Source organism: Triticum aestivum, chromosome 5A (genome assembly GCF_018294505.1).
Source record: "Triticum aestivum cultivar Chinese Spring chromosome 5A, IWGSC CS RefSeq v2.1, whole genome shotgun sequence".
Classification (NCBI taxonomy): domain Eukaryota; kingdom Viridiplantae; phylum Streptophyta; class Magnoliopsida; order Poales; family Poaceae; genus Triticum; species Triticum aestivum.
The window spans coordinates 7679785-7699011 of record NC_057806.1 but is presented as its reverse complement, the minus strand read 5'-3'; the positions used below and the strand labels follow the sequence as shown (position 1 = coordinate 7699011).

The following is a 19227-nucleotide window of genomic DNA, read 5'->3' as shown; positions in this document are numbered from 1 at the left end:
GGGGGGTCGAGTGGGCGAGGCGATGAATGGAGGTTGAGAGGGTGGTGACCAGCTACGGCAGTGAAGGGAAGGCGGAGAGTCGAGGTGGTGTGCGGTAGCACCCGCCGAACACGGGTGGTGGAGGCCGGTGGTTAGCACGTGGTAGGTTTGGGGCGTGCATGAGGAAGAAGAGATGAGGAAGGTTGAGAATAAATAGTGTATGATCTGTTTTGGACCGTTTGATAACAATCTAGCAATTCAGGATAAAAGTGACTGATGCAACAAAAAATCCAGATACTGAATGTATAGGCGTTCCTAATAATGAACTAATACGAGAGAAATGGCTTCATGTGTTGAAAACAATGCCTTCAGTGTACTTTTATTCTCGGGAGCCGTTAGACCTCTTCCAATGCAAAGGTGCTTAGGCTGGTCATAATGGTAGTATCATAGCTAATATCATGCATACCAACTAAGCAAATATTGATGAGGTGACATAGAATTAAATGAAGAAAAGGAGGGTTAAGTATCATATCATGATACTGTATCATAATAAATGATATGCTACTATATGTCATGCATGGCAATAAATAAAGTCATCTATGATATTAATATATGATACTATGCATTAGGGAGGTAGTATCATGTATTAGTATCATATGCAAGATACTAACTTATGATACTACCCATTACAAGCGCCTTAGATGAGGTGCTAAGTGCATTAAATATCTTAGCAACTCAACTCCTCAATGCATAGGTGCTTAACTTGTTGTTGCTAAGCACACTTTATTTAATGACTTAGCACCTAAAGTCCTTCATGCTTTGGTCAAATTGTTTCATTTAAGTGGTTTGCCTAGGGCGCTCGGCACTGGTTCTTTCTGGGATCACCAAACTGCTCTCTTCTCTCCTTAAGGCCTCATTTGGTTGTTGGGGATAATAAATCCTGGGAAGTAGACGACTACGGGGGTTTTCCCTGCTCATCTGGGAACCCCGAGGACCACCACGGAAAATCACCCCGTACTGTTTGGGCACCAAGGGAAAAGGGAGGGCATTTGCAGAATTCAAAAATGGACTATTATAATCAAAACTGACCACAAGTAACTCCATTTTTTTAAATAATAATGCCAATCCTGGAATATGCCAAATTTCTCAGAATTTGAGAATAAAACTTAATATAGAAATTCAGAGGATAATCAGAATACACAGATAATTAGAAAAACAACAAAACATTCAACTCACATCAACACATGTGTATCAGTCTTACATATCATGTCAAACAAATTATGTATCATCAAGGACAAGCATAGTATGTTGATCATGCTTCAAAAGTGAAAATGGTAATTATAGTTACAAGTCCAAAAAAGATACAATATTTTGTTCCATTTTAAAAAAATTAGCTACATAAATTCTCCATACTAAACTTGGAAGCTTCGATCATCAACTTCTCGAACATTTCCATCGACTTGCAGCAAGGAACCTGCAGAGAAAATAATCATGATTTTTGTAAGCATGATTTTTTTTCACTTCTTAATAACATAATCATTGTACAATTTCACTTCAAAAGCATGATTTTTCTACACAAAGCTGAAACCTCTGTATCTCTACTATATGAAAAGGAAGGCACACATATCATCTACACAAGATAAGTCAAGCATGGAAAGGTCCAATTGGTTATGGACATCACCGATCTACCTACAGTTCAACCCAACCTTTTTAGATTAGAGCTGTCACTGGATATTAATTAACATAAACCGAATGGTGAAAATGGACTCATGTAAGTTAGTAAATAAAGCATCACTAGGCAGACTTTTCGGCACAATAGGCAAGGTAGGTTGTTCCACTGCAGAATGTAGAATTATACTTTATAAAGACCGAGAAGAAAACATTGATACTATGTACGACCTTTAATCTGTTGCGGTGGTAAAGAACATGCATCTCCAATAAAGGGATTACCAGAAAGTAGTACCTGCACTGCACATGCATGAAATTGTACCTCTCCTACAGTTGGCTATAAGAAAACCAATCAGCTCCAAATTAGTCAAGCACTCGAGCAACAAGTTCAATTTCATTTAGGTAGTCAAAGAAGAAGAAAAGATAGGGAGGCATTTGTTCAGCAGAGCAGAACAACAAACATATAACAAGATGAACATGATATTACTACTGCTACTATGTGATAATGGTCACGAGGAGCATATATATACACTATATTATTATTATGACAAACCTTGACTATATATTTTGGAAGAAGCTATATAGATTTTTTTTGTTGGGCATAAGTTGGAAGAGAACCTCAATAGCACATCACCACCGCCAACGCCTCCAGATATTTTCTATAGGTATTTTCACTCATTTCTCAAGAAACACACCTTGCCTCACATGCATGTAGTAGTAACATTGTTTGTCTCAATCTTCAGCGCAAGCTGCACTGTCCTTTGGACCATTTATTTAATAAAGCAAACAGAGGAATATATATTAGGTTAATGATCAAGTCTGAAATTTGCGTGAGGATCAAGTCTTTAAGCCCATTGCAAAACCATGTTTGGTTGAGCTTCACTACCAAAACTAACAAAACAAGAGCGACTTAATCGGTTGAAGCCTGAAAATGCAGAACACATACACAAGAAACAGAGCAAAGCTTCTTCAGTGGCTTCCCTGTACAAGGAAACTATCACCTTCGATGAACTGAACAAAATCAAAGAAATCAAACTAGAAGACTGGCTCGGCCAGCTCGCGGGATTATTTGGTTGGACTGAAGATTATCTCAAATAATCAAAATTTGTAAGATACATCTCATAGCTACATGACCAATAATCAAACTTGCATACAGATATAAAAAAGGGTAGCAACCTTAGTAAGATACATGAAAAATAGCATCAAACTGCATGCTCTAATCAAGAATTGGTATTTTTAAAATATAGGTTGGTTCCTCACAATTCAACATCACCGGATATACTAGCAATGCAGTTCTGATCTGAATTTAGTTGTAGTGATTCTGGTCTGAACTCAGTCGTATCAAGGCATAAATTAGAGCCCAAAGTTGTATTAACCCCAAATAATGAAAGAGCTCACAAGTTTCTTCTTTATCAGTGCACTAGCTAGTGAATTATAATTGCAGATGACTCCTGGGTAATAATAATTTAGTGCAGTCATGTCATTTTCTACATCTTTTTCTTTCTAGATAGGAACTAGAACTCAATCAAGAATAGTGCCAAATATTACCGGCGATGTAACAGTGGTGGGGAGCAATCCCAATTTTTCAACAAGCTGATAAAAGGAAAGAGGTTATACTCACGTTTGTGGATCTGGAGCCACCACTCACCCGATATGAATCGAAGAAACATGACGAGGTGGTGGTGGACTGGTGGAGGGGCGGCGAAGGTCGAGGGGGCGGGGGGCATCGAAACCATCGTCGTCGCCGTCACCGGAGGGCATCGAAGCTTGGAGGCGGAGGGGAGATCCGGGGAAGGAGAACGGTGACGGACGCGGTCCGTTTCCGTCGCTGGAGGGGCGGAGCTTGGATCCTCAGCACCGGAGGGAGGGGGCGGGGGCGTCGCCTCTATCGCCGGCGGAGAAGGTCAGGGGCTCTGGATCTTGGTTGACAGCGTTGCCCTTCGCTCATCTCGCTTGAGCCGTGGGTTTCCTTCCGAAGCTCTGGGGTCATGGGTTTCCTCCTCGTGGAAAGGACGTGGGTCGGGCAGGGTTACCCCGAGAATGATGTGGTCTAAATGACCAACTCGATTTCCCTGGGCCAACTCGGCCCGTGGTTCTCCAGCCCGGGGAAACAGCGGGGATCAAATGAGGCCTAAATGTTGTGCCATGTCATTCTTTTTACTTATGTGGCATGCTTAGCACCTATCCACGGTGGAGCACTGGGAAGGGTAGTATTAGGAAACAAGCTGTAGCTGAGTCATAGTACGTATTAATGATAGTAATTTTTTTACAGTTTGTATATTATAGTAGTGATCAAACATCAAAGTAACCAGAGGCGCTATGCAAAAAAAGTAACTAGAGGCGTGCTCTTCCTTTTTTCTAAGATAAGAGAAGAAGAAGAAAAAAAAAAGCAAAGCAACTAGCCGTGCGGCCGGCGGCGCGCGCCCTAATTCAATCCAACCGGTAACGGCTACGAAGCCCTAAGCCCAACCCGTCCGGCCGCTAGGTATTAATATACCGGACGGGCCCAACGACTGCACCACACGTGTACGAGGCGGCGGCGGCGGCGGCAACTCTTGGGTTCACCCGAACGACCGCGACGCGAACCACGGCCAGGTGGACGACCGCGATCGGCCGACGCGAGGTGTTTCGCGGGAGGCGCGGAGGCCGGGACGACGGACGCCGGCGAGCGCCGAGCGGAGGTGCGTGCCTTCGATCGCTTGCATGCCTCCGTGCCGTGGGTCTGGCGACGAACCCTAGCCAGATCTGTTTTCTGATCCACCTTGGATTCGCTCAAACCGATGGATTTCGTGGGGATCGGTTTCTTGGCGTGGGGTTTTGGAACTTGCAGTCGATCAAGTGAAGTGATTGCAGGTCGCTTGATTCCGGGGTTCATCTGGTTTTTGGGGAAGAGGCCTGCAATCAATCGGCAAGCGGTTTCTCAACTTCTTTCTGTGCCCGCTGGTAGATTGTAGGCCGCTTGATTCTGGTGTTCGTCTTGTTTTTGGAAGAGACCTGCAATCAATCAATCAATCAATCAAGAAGTGGGTTCTGAACCTTTTTCTGCGCCCGCTTGTTGATTGTAGGTCGTTGCATTGCTGCCAGCCAGCAGCAGGCATGGCGGCTCCCATCAGCTGGTTTCCGGTGATCGTGGCGGCCAAGCCATCCATCTTTTTTGTGGCGATGCGGCCGAGAGGGGAGGACGAGAGGGAGGAGATCATAGACCTGGCCCGCAAAGCGGGGAGCAAGAAAGGCAAAGAGCTGGAGGATGCTCTAGAAGAGGGCGTCATCCATAACGCCACCGGGTTCGCGGTTGGGACCGTCGGAGAGGCGGCCGGCGGCAGGGTGAAGATCATGGTCTTCACCGTCGCTCACCTGATCGAGCACGTGTACCATGCGGACTGGCAGCCCATCGACGCCAAGACCGTCAACAAGCTCTACGAGGTCGAGCTGTACTGCCCGCACGCGGAGCTAGACTGGCTCGCCAGAGGCCGGCGAGGGCCCAGGGTCTCCTTCGAGGCGTGGGCATCTTCCATCGACTGCGTCATCGATTGCATGGTGCTCACCGCGTACGTCAGCGACGTCGCGCTGAGGACGCTGACGGTGGGGGCGGGGATACAAAGGGAGAGGCGGATCGAGCTTTGCCCGGGGCCACACCCGGAGCTCCACTTCAGCGACGTGCTCCAGCCGTGCCACCCGTGCATGATGCTCGCATGGCCCAGTGATCTGATTCACCTCTTCTACGTGGGCACCCAGTGCGAGGTCAGATTGGCGGCCGACTTCAGCGGCAACGCGGCGGGCTACAGCATGAGCCTGCTCGAGGCCCAGATCGGGTGCACCGACGGCGCCTCCGGCGCCCCACTCTTCAACCTCACCGGAGATGTCATCGGCGTCCTGCACGGCAAGCTGCTAGACGACCACTCGTACTTCGTGGCCCCCCAGCACCTCCTCGCCTTCCTGGCTACAGCGCGTGACGAGGCCGCCGCCGCAGCTGCTGCCGAACAGGCCACCGCTGCCATCCTCGCCGTAGCCGCCGCAGAGCAGCTTCACGCCGCGAATCATGCTTGGTGTGACTTGCGCCGTCCGCGCAGTGCCTGCCCTCGCCGCCCGCGCTTTCCGCGTCTTCCTCCTCCTCCTCCCAGCCGTAGGCGTCGCCGGAGGTGAAGGTACCGGAAGCAAGTGGTGCAGACTTGATGGTGTGGTGTTAGCCGAGAGCTGAGAATGCTAACCGATCGATGCTCTTATCTTTTAGCTGAGCTTCGAAAAGACCGGCGCAAATCATAGGATACAATACAATGGAGCTGTAGTGGACAGATCGTATATAGGATCTAGCTAGTAGGAGTATGAATTGCTTATTCCTGAGCGACGGATGCCCTTTATTCCCTTGATTCTATTCTTTACTTGTAAGTACATGGCTGCCGATGCAGTCAAAGAATAGAAATTGTATGTTCACTGTCAAACATGCTTGCCTACATATCATAACGTCTGAGTACTAGTCTACATTATGTTTCAATCAACTAGTATACATATACTCCGTTGTCAACACCTTCATACACAAAACAGGTTAGAGCACCTCCAACCGGATTGGACTATTATGGCCCTCCGTACATCCGCAGAGTCTCATTTGTCCTCATTCCCAGCCATCCTCAAATCCGTAAAATCCCGTGCAACATAGATCAACACAACGTAGATAAATCCTCATGGACATAGCAAGTTCACGAAACACACATAGATCGACTAGTTATGATCTACGATGAAACACGACTAGTCAAGTTATGCCGACGAAAACAGCATTCTTACTGCGTTAGGAACGTTTGGGTTTGCACCAGATTCCAACAAGCACTTCATAGCTTCAGTTAAGCCCTTCTCCGCAGCCTTTTCCAAAAGATCATCACCACTAACAGTAGCTGCACCCTATCAGATGCAAGTATAGAAGACAAGCCAATCATATGGTTTTCAAGTAGGTAATACAAAGATAGCTAAATCAAACATCAGTCGATAGAAATCCAAACATATGAATCAATATAAGCAGAGGATACTATACCTGAATCAATAGCTTCACACAGGAAACAGAAGATTTTTGTAATGCCATACTTAAAGGTCCAAACTGACAACTAGCTTGTTGGGCTGGAAAAGAAAATAAAGAATTCATTTCCGTGCCAAAATATGTCAGTTTCAACAAAAAGATGGAATTTGTATGAGGAAAAAGAGCTGAGAAGACACTTCTTTCGTAAGAAAATAGAATATAGCTATAGTCTTATCTCTTATGTCGGTTTGCTCCCACTAATTTTCAGACTGGTCCCACCATGCTTCTATAGTCCGTGACATGGAGGCTCTCCGAGGCGCCCTCGCCGAGGGTGGCGACGCCCTTGTAGGTGCCGAGGGTGGCCTCGGAGTTGGCCTTGCACCTCACCAGGAACGCCGCCCTGGCCTTCTCCTCGTTCTCTGCCTTACCGGACCAGGTCTTCAGGGTGCTCTGCTGGAGGGCACGCCCGAAGGAGAAGGACAGGTTCCAGGGCTTCTTGGTCTGGAGCTTGTTCATGGCATTCAGGTTCAGGGTCGCCTCCTCCACACTCTGTCCACCAGAGAGGAAGACAATGGCAGGGACGGCAGCAGGGACAGTCCTCTGGAGGGTGCGGACGGTGTACTCAGCAATGACCTCAGGGGCCACTTTCTTGGCGTCGGATCCAGGGGTGACCATGTTGGGCTTCAGGAGGGTGCCCTCGAGGAGGACATGCTGGTCATTGAGGGCCTTGTAGCAGGCAGCAAGGACGATCTCGGTCACCTAAGCACAGCGGTCAATGTCATGAGGACCATCAACAAGGATCTCAGGCTCAACAATGGGCCAGACCCTGAGCGTTCTGGTCGATGGAGAGCTGCGATGGCTCAGTGGCGCCGATCTTGAGGACTGCACGCCACTTGGCGAAGCGGGCACCAGCCTCGTAGTACTTGGCGCAGTGCTTGCCAATGCAAGGTCATCAAAGCCCTGGGTGGTGGTCTCACCGTTGGTTCGAGCGAGCTCGATGGTACCCTTGTCCACCTTGATGCCAGGGAGGACATTGCCCGCCTTGAGGATGTCGACGAAGGACATTGCCCGCCATGACTATTCAGATCCTGTAAATTAAGATCAACTGTACAAGTTGAGTGGAACCGTTCACAACGTTAATGGTATAACTAACATACATGACAAATTGGCTATCATAATTCTGTCAATTTTTACAGAAATCCCATCTCCACGAGGTAAACTGCACAAGATGAGTGTAACTTATCACAATATTTTAGCTAACAGCACATACACAACCAGACTTAGATAATTGACCTTAGGAAATTCTTTAGAAAGATCCGAAATTGCATCTCCACAACAGCACAAGGTGGCAAACATAAGGGCAGAGGCAACGAAGAATTAACATGGCAACAGCTCGCGAATAGATGAGCATGGGATATTGCTAAGCACGAGGTAAACTGCACAAGATGAGTGTAACTTATCACAATATTTTAGCTAACAGCACATACACAACCAGACTTAGATAATTGACCTTAGGAAATTCTTTAGAAAGATCCGAAATTGCATCTCCACAACAGCACAAGGTGGCAAACATAAGGGCAGAGGCAACGAAGAATTAACATGGCAACAGCTCGCGAATAGATGAGCATGGGATATTGCTAAGCAACAGATGCCCCTAGGATCTATACAGAACTAGATTTACAGATGCAATCTTGAGTAACTAAAGCCAGAAAATTACCACTACCACGAACCCAACAGAAACTAGTAGAATGCCCGTGCGTTGCAACGAGCTGCATTGGGGACTTTCTTTTTACAATTAAATCGCTCTCTTTTTTTTTCCTTGCTATCTTCTCCCAACTGTAAAATCTCTGCAGCAAACATCATTGATAGTAGAAAAAGAGGCTGTCATGTCAAATTATGTGCATCTCCAAGGTGTTGCACTACAACAAAAAAGAGATCAATGCACCCATTTATCATACTTGCACCACCAGCGGCAGAGATTGACCGCGGACATTCAAGCCTGAGGGAGAGAAGAAAAAAAAATGTAGGTCGAGCTGCAGGCCTGCAGCGTGGTGTTTGTAGGCGCCATCCATCCATAGTCCACCCATATGGACAGCGTGGTGTTTCTATTATTCATCAGCGTGTTGTCACTTAAAATCCGTTGAAGCTAATAAACTGAGTCATATCATAGCCCACCCAAATACCGAATTGCAGTTGTAGAAAAAAAACTTGGATTTGCTAAAATTCAAGTGCTAGTTCAATTGACATAGACTGTCCTTTGATATATCTAGCTGATGAATTGTCTTTTTCTCCTCAGAGAAAATCGATTGTACATGTTTCACGCATCTACAAAGTGTTACTCCCTCCCTTCGTAAATATAAGTCTTTTTAGAGATTCCAGTATGAACTACATACGGAGCAAATGATTGAATGTTACATCTGTATGTAGTCCATATTGAAATCTCTAAAAGAACTTATATTTAGGAACAGATGAAGTACTTTATATGGTTTTTCTGTACCTTTTATTGTTGAAGTAATATAAAAAAATTAGAAAGGAGGCATACACTTTACGGGCAAGCACTCTGGATTAGCCAATCCAGTTTATTTGATGGAGGAACTCTGAGATTAGCCCATTCAGTTTACGTGAACCTGCAACGCACTCACAACAAATAGCATAAAAAGGAACCGTACCTGCCCTCATATGAGGTAAAAAAATAATGAGATGCACATCTATACCTGAACCGCTGCAGGAGCTCCTCCTTGTCCGTAGACTGTATGACACGAATCACGTCTTCATGGCGAAGCAGATGTGTTGGTCCCCAAGCGCAGGGGCGTCAGCAGTGCGTGCAACATCCACGTCAGGACGGCCTCCTCCGTGGCAGCCTCAACCGCGGACTCAAAGTGAGAGCTAGCAATGGCGTCGACGATCTCTCGCAGGTGGATCCGAGGAATGAGGGGTTGTTGAGCGCCATGACGTCCTGGATTGGAGCGAGGGAGGCCGACGTGACGGCGCCACCGGCCTTCTCAAAGATCACCACATGGAGAAGGGTCGCAGCGGCAGCGACAGTTCGCGGGTCGCAGAGGCTACGACGCACGTAGTCTTCGGCACATATAGACGCAGGGACCCTTACTTACATGCCGATCATGCCTCACTGGCCAACATAGGTGCATCGCCACTGGCCTCACCCCTGGTCCCCCTCTTTCTCTCTTCCATGAGGATGTGATGGAATGGACAGAAGGCAAGGCTTCATCTATATCCAGATTGGGTGGGGATCGGATTTGGAAAGGAAAAAAAAATCAGAATCGAAAAGGGATTGGGAACGATTGAGAGAAGGAGATCGGGATGGGGTGGACACGATCGAGAGGGGAGAAAAAAACCAATCGAACCTGGGGTTCGCTGGAAAGAAAATCGGGAGGAAGATGCTCCTTCGCTGGAGAAAATCGGTGGGGCTCCTTCGTCGGAAAAATATCGGTGGACGGTGGGCCATCGTTGCTTCGGTGGGGATGTACAACGACGTACGGACTGCCGTTTAGGAGTAGAGATTACCACCCGAACGTCCCTCTACCCTTCCATTTGAATTTATTCTGTTACCAAATCTCTTGGCATGTTTGAGATTGATTGCCCATCGTGATCTGATTTATTCCCGTGTGAATTTTATTGCATTACCAAAGAACGCCCCTACAATTCCATTTGAATTTATTCTGTTACCAAATCTCTTGGCATGTTTGAGATTGATTGCCCATCGTGATCTGATTTATTCCCGTGTGAATTTTATTGCATTACCAAAGAACGCCCCTACAATTCCATTTGAATTTATTCCGTTACCAAATCTTTTGGCAGGTTTGAGATTGATTACCGACCATGTCTGATTTATTCCCACGTGAATTTATTGCATTACCAAAAATTGATAACCCGTTTAAACCAATGGGAGGAGGTGGTGGGCGGTGAGGCCAAAATAAACCGATGAGACGTAAATCATGGGAAAAATCCGGTTTAAATGGGTTGGTGGGATAAAAAAACGGCGGGGAACAATTAACCGGAGTGAGGCGAGACTACCAACTCAGACATTAGGAGTAGAGATATTTGCAGATGTGTAAAAGGAAGGAACGCTAGTATCATCATTTGCAGCACAAATTACCATTACAGAACCCAACAGACATCTGCAGAACTGACTAATGATGGAAAGCAATCGTTCGTTCATATTTCCCTGAACTGACATACAGAACAAATTACCATAAACAGCTACCATGAGAAGATGGTAATGATGGAAAGCAATCGTTCGTTCACATTTCCCTGAACTGACATACAGAACAAATTACCATAAACAGCTACCATAATAAGATGGTAACCATACAGAAAATAATGTATGAATAGATACCCGGAGAAACTTGCATATCATATATTAAGTAAGCAGACATTTCTTGGAAACTAGATTAGATGGGTAAGGCAAAAATAACATCTGAAACATATATCCCAAGAGAAGATCCACAGACTAAGGATAAATATAATGCCTAACAAGAATTGTAGCAATACATGACACATGGCTATTTTACATATCATGAAGCAGGAAATTCAAATTAACGTGACGACTATGTTTAAACTTATCATAAGAATGACCACTGTTCAGACGCTGATGGACATTAGAAGCGAAAAAGATCAGGTTTGTTTTACTTATATTAGGTTAGCTGAGCTCTTGATAAAATAAAGTCGAGCACAAAACAATTCTCATTAAGAAAAAGGTCCAGCAGGGAGCAGGAGAGTAGTCAAGACTGTGAGCATGAAACTACGGCATATTCTTACAGCACAGGGAATTAAAAACCAAATTAAGATCCTTTTGACAGCATGAACTGCAGCTGAATGAAGAAGAGTAGACATGGTCCCATCTTTACATTGCTGATGCAGATCAGCTCCAGGATCAAGAAGGTACCTGACGGCAGGAAGGTGGCCGTCAGTAAGGGCATGCTCCACAGGTGTATATCCTAGTATTATGATGCAGGTGAAGTAGATAATCAAGCCATAGAAACTACTGTATATACACAGTTTAGGACCGGAGAGGCACGAACGAATTACCCCGACAGATGTCAGGCTTGTCGATCTCCACCATCTTGACCTCCTCCGCGAGATACCGGCAGACCGGCAGCCTGCCTAGGCCACCGGCGGCACGTTCATGCTGTGGAAGGTTGTGTTGGCCACTGTCACCGGGATCCCATGCCCGTGCACGTTTAGCTCCTTTGCGATCTCTTCATTCCACACAACAAAAAGGGGAGGCACTGTTAGTTAGGAACATGAATCATCATCAATCATGGCAATAATGTACTAGCCCGGCCCAAATCATGAAGAAATCGTCACTGATTCTTAAGGAAGGGGTTCAGAAATCCCCAATTGAACTGCAGCGAGAGATCCCCAAGCATCTCATTGCCAACCTAAATCACAAGCAAAATCGACACCTCCTCCGAGGAACCCGAGGGATTAGTTAAACCTCAGCATCGCATTCCGACCTAAAGCACAAGCAAAATTGGCATCACCGAGGAAATAAGCCAGGTGCGCACGGTAGCAAAACCGGCAGCCAGATCTAGCGAGCAGATGGACACCGGAGAGAGAGGGGGAGGGGGCTGGGCTCAGTGCGGCCCTTACTCTTGATCTCGCGGACGTCGCCGTCGTGGGCGGCTTCCATGAGCCTGGCCTCCGGCGGCCACCGGTCATGGTCTGCACAGCAACGAGCGAATGGAACGTTGAGACGGCTGGCGGGGGGAGAGGGGTAGGTACATCGACCATCGATTGATTAGGGCGCCGTGGCGGTCACCTTTGCCGAGGAGGAATTCATAGTAGCGAGGCAGCGACCGCTTCCTCATCGCCGACGGTGGCGGTGGGTTATAACACACCGGATATGATTTACCCAATATGTAATCCAGATCTTGCCGTTTCCGGCCTTAAGTTATTTTATTTTCTCGGGTTCGGGTTTTTGTCTCCGTGTGTTGTTATCGTTGTCATGCATTTCATATCATGTCATCATGTGCATTGCATTTGCATACGTGTTCATCTCATGCATTCGAGCATTTTCCCTGTTGTCCGTTTTGCATTCCGGCGCTTCATTCTCCTCCGGTGGTCATTTCTACCTTTCTTTCGTGTGTGGGGATTAAACATTTCCGGATTGGACCGAGACTTGCCAAGCGGCCTTGGTTTACTACCGGTAGACCGCTTGTCAAGTTTCGTATCATTTGGACTTCGTTTGATACTCCAACGGTTAACCGAGGGACCGAAAAGGCCTCGTGTGTGTTGCAGCCCCACACCCCTCCAATTTGGCCCAAAACCCACCAAAACCCTCTCCATCATCTAGAGCGTTCGATCACGATCGCGTGGCCGAAAACCGCACCTCATTTGGACTCTCCTAGCTCCCTCCACCTTTATATAAAGACCCCTCCTCGAAAATCCTGGATCCCCTTCTTCCAAACCCTAGCTTTCTACCTCGCGCGCCGCCGGACATGTTCGAAGTCCGCCGGACAGAGCGTCGCCGCCACCCGTAGCGCGCCACGTGGCAGGTGCCGCCACCTCGCGCCCGCAGCCCGCCGAGCCCGCTCGGGGCCCCCGCGGCCCAGATCCGTCCGCCGCCGCCCGCCTACTTCTTCCTCGCCGCCGACTCCCTCCAGCTCCGCCGCGCCACCGATCAACGCCAGTGAGTCGCCGCGCCGCCTCGACACCGCCTCCGCCGCCCCAGTTCGCCTCCTCGCCGCCCGGCCTTCTCCACCTCGCCGCCGCGCCGTCCCAGGCCGGATCCGGGCATATCCGGCCTCCTCCTGCCTCCCCCGCGCCCTCACCACTTCGCCGGAGTCCGATACCTCGCCGGCGACCTCGGAGTCAACCGGTGAACAGTACCGCGCCGCGCTGCTACAGTGCATCTACAGTGCCAGATCTGAGATCCAGATCCACCGCGGGTTGACTTTTCTCCGTAACCCTAATTTTTTGCTCCTGTTCATCGCATCGTAACTCCTCATCCGTAGCTCTGTTTTGAACATATAGCATATCAAAATGTTTGTCTCAGAAAGTTCATCATTTCATCTCATTGCATCATTTACATTTGAGTTCATCTTGATGCCCGAAATGCTCAAATAGAAGAAGGCTATTTGAGATAATTGTCAGATCTGCTGCTCCAATTAGATATTTGTCATTTTTGCCATGATTATTGTGTGCATGATATGCCCATGAGCTCTACATGTGTTTTGTTATATGTTTTGCCATCTATCCAGAGGTGCAACCCATGTATTTTTTTGATGTGTGTGGTGACTAGCACAAGCTTGCAAAGTGGTGCATTCGTTAATGCTGATTTCAGGGACTTAGCATTTCCACTAAGTCCTTGGACTATTTATCTCATATTGCCATATGTTCATGTTGTTTCCTAGTGATCCGTGCCTCTTTTGAGGATGATCAGTAAGGATGTTTTGTTAATCTTGTAGTGCTCTATCCATCCATGTCTTTGTTTGCGATTATGGAGCACCCTAGCTTGAGTCAATCGAGCTCTACTTTTGCTATTTTGTGAATCTGGGCAGATTGTCTACTTGTTAGCAATTTTGCCAAGGATGTTGTAGTTGATCCGTGCATGCTATGCTATTGTTCTTGCCATGTCTAGCTTGTATTTTGTGTATTCTTGATGGGTGGATGCTTAGTTTGTCATGACTTGCACCGTAGTGAGTGCATCGAGCTCGTTAACATGCTTACTTGATAGCTGTTTCAGCATGCTCCAGTTTTCACTAAGTCTGAGAACTGATTATGTTTTTGCCTTGTTCACATGCTTGCAAATGTATTTTCTGATCCCTTTTGGCTCAAGGTCACTAAGGGAATTTTGTTAAGCTCTTTGAGTAGCTCCATGCCATGCTTTACTTTGCCATGTTCAGGTCCTGTAGCATGTAGTTTTGTTGCTCCAAAAAGTGCTATCTGATCTGAAATTCCAAACAAGTGTTAATTTCACTAAGTCTGAAATCTGTTTGTCAAATGCATTTTTGCCATGCTTGTTTGAACCTGTTAATGGATGAATTGACCGTAGCTCAGTGCTAGACTTTTGTTAAGCTTCATGAATGGATTCCTGCCATGTATTTTGATGCCATGTTTGGGTGCTGTAGCATGTTCATCTTGTTGCATTTAGATGGCTACTTGTTGTAAATCGCAGAACGTGGTCATATTTGAATTGCTTGCCATTTCCAAACCGTAACTCCGATTCCGGCGTTCTTTATATCGTTTTCAAGCGATTTCATCTCATCTTTCCAGTGGCACACTTGGATTTACAAGTTGAGGCCAGGTTCATTCGTTCCTCGTCAAATCTTGCATATGCATCCCGCATCGCATCCCGCATAGCATACCATCTTTGCATCATATTGTTTGAGCTTTGCACGTGGTTGATTGTGTTCCATTTGCTTGTTTGTCTTGTTTGGCTAGAGCCGGGAGATGAGTTCGCTAACGAGGAGCCTGTTGAGTTTGCTTTCGAGGATCCAGTCAACTCTGACAACTTTGCAGGCAAGATGATCATACCCTCGAAATCACTACTATCTTTGCTTTGCTAGATGCCCGCTCTTTCGCTATGCCTATGCTACGATGCCTACCACTTGTTTCATGCCACCCAAATTGCCATGTCAAACCTCTAACCCGCCATGTCCTAGCAAACCGTTGATTGGCTATGTTACCGCTTTGCTCAGCCCCTCTTATAGCGTTGCTAGTTGCAGGTGAAGATTGGAGTCCGTTCCTTGTTGGAACATTATTTACTTGTTGGGATATCATTATATTGCCATGTTATCTTAATGCATCTATATACTTAGTAAAGGGTGGAAGGCTCGGCCTCTCGCCTAGTGTTTTGTTCCACTCTTGCCGCCCTAGTTTCCGTCATATCGGTGTTATGTTCCCGGATTTTGCGTTCCTTACGCGGTTGGGTGATAATGGAAACCCCTTGATAGTTCACCTTGATTAAAGCTTTTCCAGCAATGCCCAACCTTGGTTTTACCATTTGCCACCTAGCCTCTTTTTCCCTTGGGTTTCCGGAGCCCGAGGGTCATCTTATTTAGCCCCCCCCCCCCCCGGGCCAGTGCTCCTCTGAGTGTTGGTCCGACTGAGCTGCCTGCGGGGCTACCTCGGGGAAACTTGAGGGTTGGTTTTACTCGTAGCTAGTCTCATCTGAGTGTGCCCTGAGAACGAGATATGTGCAGCTCCTATCGAGATTTGTCGGCACATTCGGGCGGTGTTGCTGATTTTGTTTTAACTTGTCGAAGTGTCTTGAAGAACCGGGATACCGAGTCTGATCGGAATGTCTCGGGAGAAGGTCTATTCCTTCGTTGACCGTGAGAGCTTGTCATGGGCTAAGTTGGGACTCCCCTACAGGGATTTGAACTTTCGAAAGTCGTGCCCGCGGTTATGGGCAGATGGGAATTTGTTAATGTCCGGTTGTAGATAACTTGAACCTTAATTTAATTAAAATGAATCAACAATGTGAGTTACCGTGATGGTCTCTTCTCGGCGGAGTCCGGGAAGTGAACACGGTATTGGAGTAATGCTTGCGCAGGTTGTTCTCTAGTTTCTCGTTCGCGCTTTGCCTCCTCTTTTCGCCCTCTTTTGCGAACAGGATAGCCACCATATATGCTAGTCGCTTGCTGCAGCTCCACATAATTACCTTGCCTTACCTTTAAGCTTAAATAGTCTTGATCGCGAGGGTGCGAGATTGCTGAGTCCCTGTGGCTCACAGATTACTTCCAAACCAGATGCAGGGCCTGATGATTCCGCTCCAGATGGCGCGCTTGAGCTCAAATGGGGGTTCGACGAGGACTCTCAACGATACTACGTGTCTTTCCCTGATGATCAGTAGTGGTGCCCAGTTGTGACGCCCCCGATTCAATCGTACACTAATCATGCACGCAAATGTGTACGATCAAGATCAGGGACTCACGGGAAGATATCACAACACAACTCTACAAATAAAATAAGTCATACAAGCATCATAATACAAGCCAGGGGCCTCGAGGGCTCGAATACAAGTGCTCAATCATAGACGAGTCAGCGGAAGCAACAATATCTGAGTACAGAGATAAGTTAAACAAGTTTGCCTTAAGAAGGCTAGCACAAACTGGGATACAGATCGAAAGAGGCGCAGGCCTCCTGCCTGGGATCCTCCTAACTACTCTTGGTCGTCGTCAGCGGCCTGCACGTAGTAGTAGGCACCTCCAGTGTAGTAGTCGGGTCGTCGTCGATGGTAGCGTCTGGCTCCAGGGCTCCAGCATCTGGTTGCGACAACCAGGTAGAAGGGAAAAGGGGAAAAGGGGGAGAAAAGCAACCGTGAGTACTCATCCAAAGTACTCGCAAGCAAGGAACTACACTACATATGCATGGGTATATGTGTAAGGAGGCCATATCAGTGGACTGAACTGCAGAATGCCAGAATAAGAGGGGGATAGCTAATCATGTCGAAGACTACGCTTCTGGCAGCCTCCGTCTTGCAGCATGTAGAAGAGAGTAGATTGAAGTCCTCCAAGTAGCATCTCCAAGTAGCATATCCAGGTAGCATCTCCATGTGCATCTCCAGTCGCATCGCATAGCATAATCCTACCCGGCGATCCTCTCCTTGTCGCCCTGCGGAAAAGCGATCACCGGGTTGTCTGTGGCACTTGGAAGGGTGTGTTTTATTAAGTATCCGGTTCTAGTTGTCATAAGGTCAAGGTACAACTCCAAGTCGTCCTGTTACCGAAGATCACGGCTATTCGAATAGATTAACTTCCCTGCAGGGGTGCACCACATAACCCAACACGCTTGATCCCATTTGGCCGGACACACTTTCCTGGGTCATGCCCGGCCTCGGAAGATCAACACGTCGCAGCCCCACCTAGGCACAACAGAGAGGTCAGCACGCCGGTCTAAATCCTATGCGCGCAGGGGTCTGGGCCCATCGCCCATTGCACACCTGCACATTGCGTACGCGGCCGGTGAGCAGACCTAGCAACCTCCATTACAAAGGAAGTTGCGTTAACGCAGTCCAACCCGGCGCGCGCCACTCAGTCGCTGACGTCAAGAAGGCTTCGGCTGATACCACGACGCCGGGATACCCATAACTACTCCCGCATAGATGGTTAGTGCGTATAGGCTCGTAGCCGACTCAGATCAAATACCAAGATCTCGTTAAGCGTGTTAAGTATCCGCGAACGCCGAACAGGGCCAGGCCCACCTGTCTCCTAGGTGGTCTCAACCTGCCCTGTCGCTCCGCCACAAAGTAACCGTCGGGGACCGTCGGGAACCCAGGCCCACCTCTACCGGGATGGAGCCACCTGTCCTTTCAGCCCCCAACTCCGAACAGTATCACAGGTAATGTAACAGTGTAAAGTATATAGTATATGCCCGTGATCACCTCCCGAAGTGATCACAGCCCAGTAGTATAGCATGGCAGACGGACAAGAGTGTAGGGCCACTGATGGAACACTAGCATCCTATACTAAGCATTTAGGATTGCGGGTAAGGTATCAATGACTGTAGCAGCAATGACAGGCTATGCATCAGAATAGGATTAACGAAAAGCAGTAACATGCTACACTACTCTAATGCAAGCAGTATAGAGAAGAGTAGGCGATATCTGGTGATCAAAGGGGGGGCTTGCCTGGTTGCTCTGGCAAGAGAGAGGGGTCGTCAACTCCGTAGTCGAACTGGGCAGCAGCAGCGTCGGTCTCGTAGTCTACCGAAGAGAAGAGGGGGAAGAAACAATAAATACAGTGCAAACATAAGCAAGACGACGCAAGACATGACAAAGAGCGGTGCTAGGTGTGTTCTAACGCAGTATGGGGTGATGCTGGCGAAGGGGGAAATCGTCCGGGAAAGTATTCCCGGTGTTCCGTGTTTTCGGGCAGAGGAGCCAAAGGGGGAAAGTTGCGAGTTTGATATGTTAGGGGTGTGTGGCGGACGAACGGGTTGCGTATCCGGATTCGTCTCGTCGTTCTGAGCAACTTTCATGTTGAAAATATTTTAATCCGAGTTACGGATTAAAAGATATGATTTTTAAAAGATTTTAACAATTTTGGAATTTAATTATTTATTTAATTAATTCGAAAAAATGTATTTATGACGTCAGCATGATGTCATGCTGACGTCAGCAGTCAACAGGGGTTGACTGAGTCAACCCTGACATGTGGGTCCCGTGGGACCCACCTGTCATACTCTATTTAGGTAACTAGTGTTTAGGCTAAACTAATTACTGTTTAATTAGACTAACAGGTTAATTAGATTAATTAAGTAGGATTAATTAACTTAATTAATTTAGTCAATTAATTAATTAATTATTATTTTTTTTAATTCTTTTTTTTTAATTCTTTTTCTTTTTTTTTAACAGGGGCATGGGGGCCACTGGGCAGTGGCCCAAGGGCCAAACCGGGTGCGGGCGTGCGGTTACCGGGCACAGGGGCTCGCGGGTGCGAGCGTTCATGCCCGAGGCCCCATCCAGGCGCGACAGGGAGAAGGCCCCTGGGGCGCGGCGAGGTCGCCGGCGACGGGGAAGCCGGCGAGCGCTTGCGGGGTGGCAGACGACGCGGGGGCGAGGTGCGAGCGGGTGCGGCCTCGCGCGAGCGTGCGGGACGCGTAGGCGC

The 19227-nt window shown here is 47.6% G+C and overlaps 1 protein-coding gene, 1 long non-coding RNA gene and 1 pseudogene across 2 annotated transcripts; 1 reads left to right on the top strand and 2 right to left on the bottom strand.

Annotated features, from left to right (window-relative positions):
• Positions 1-4163: 4163 nt before the first annotated feature.
• LOC123106312 (uncharacterized) lies at positions 4164-5833 on the top strand. The gene is made up of 2 exons (XM_044528509.1): positions 4164-4328; positions 4713-5833. Exon 2 carries the CDS (start codon positions 4744-4746, stop codon positions 5788-5790), a length of 1047 nt encoding a protein of 348 aa, XP_044384444.1. The 5' UTR covers positions 4164-4328; positions 4713-4743; the 3' UTR covers positions 5791-5833.
• A 181-nt stretch (positions 5834-6014) lies between these two features.
• Positions 6015-7717, bottom strand: LOC123101112 (fructose-bisphosphate aldolase 1, cytoplasmic-like; annotated as a pseudogene).
• A 3055-nt stretch (positions 7718-10772) lies between these two features.
• Positions 10773-12525, bottom strand: LOC123106311 (uncharacterized). Its single transcript, XR_006451294.1, has 4 exons — positions 12435-12525; positions 12266-12337; positions 11702-11871; positions 10773-11558 (listed from the first exon to the last, which is right to left on the bottom strand). It is a non-coding gene; the product is annotated as an uncharacterized lncRNA (long non-coding RNA).
• Positions 12526-19227: the final 6702 nt, after the last annotated feature.

Excerpts from the sequence above, each read along its gene's own strand:
- LOC123106312 (XM_044528509.1), top strand. The coding sequence starts at position 4,744 with ATGGCGGCTCCCATCAGCTGGTTTCCGGTGATCGTGGCGGCCAAGCCA.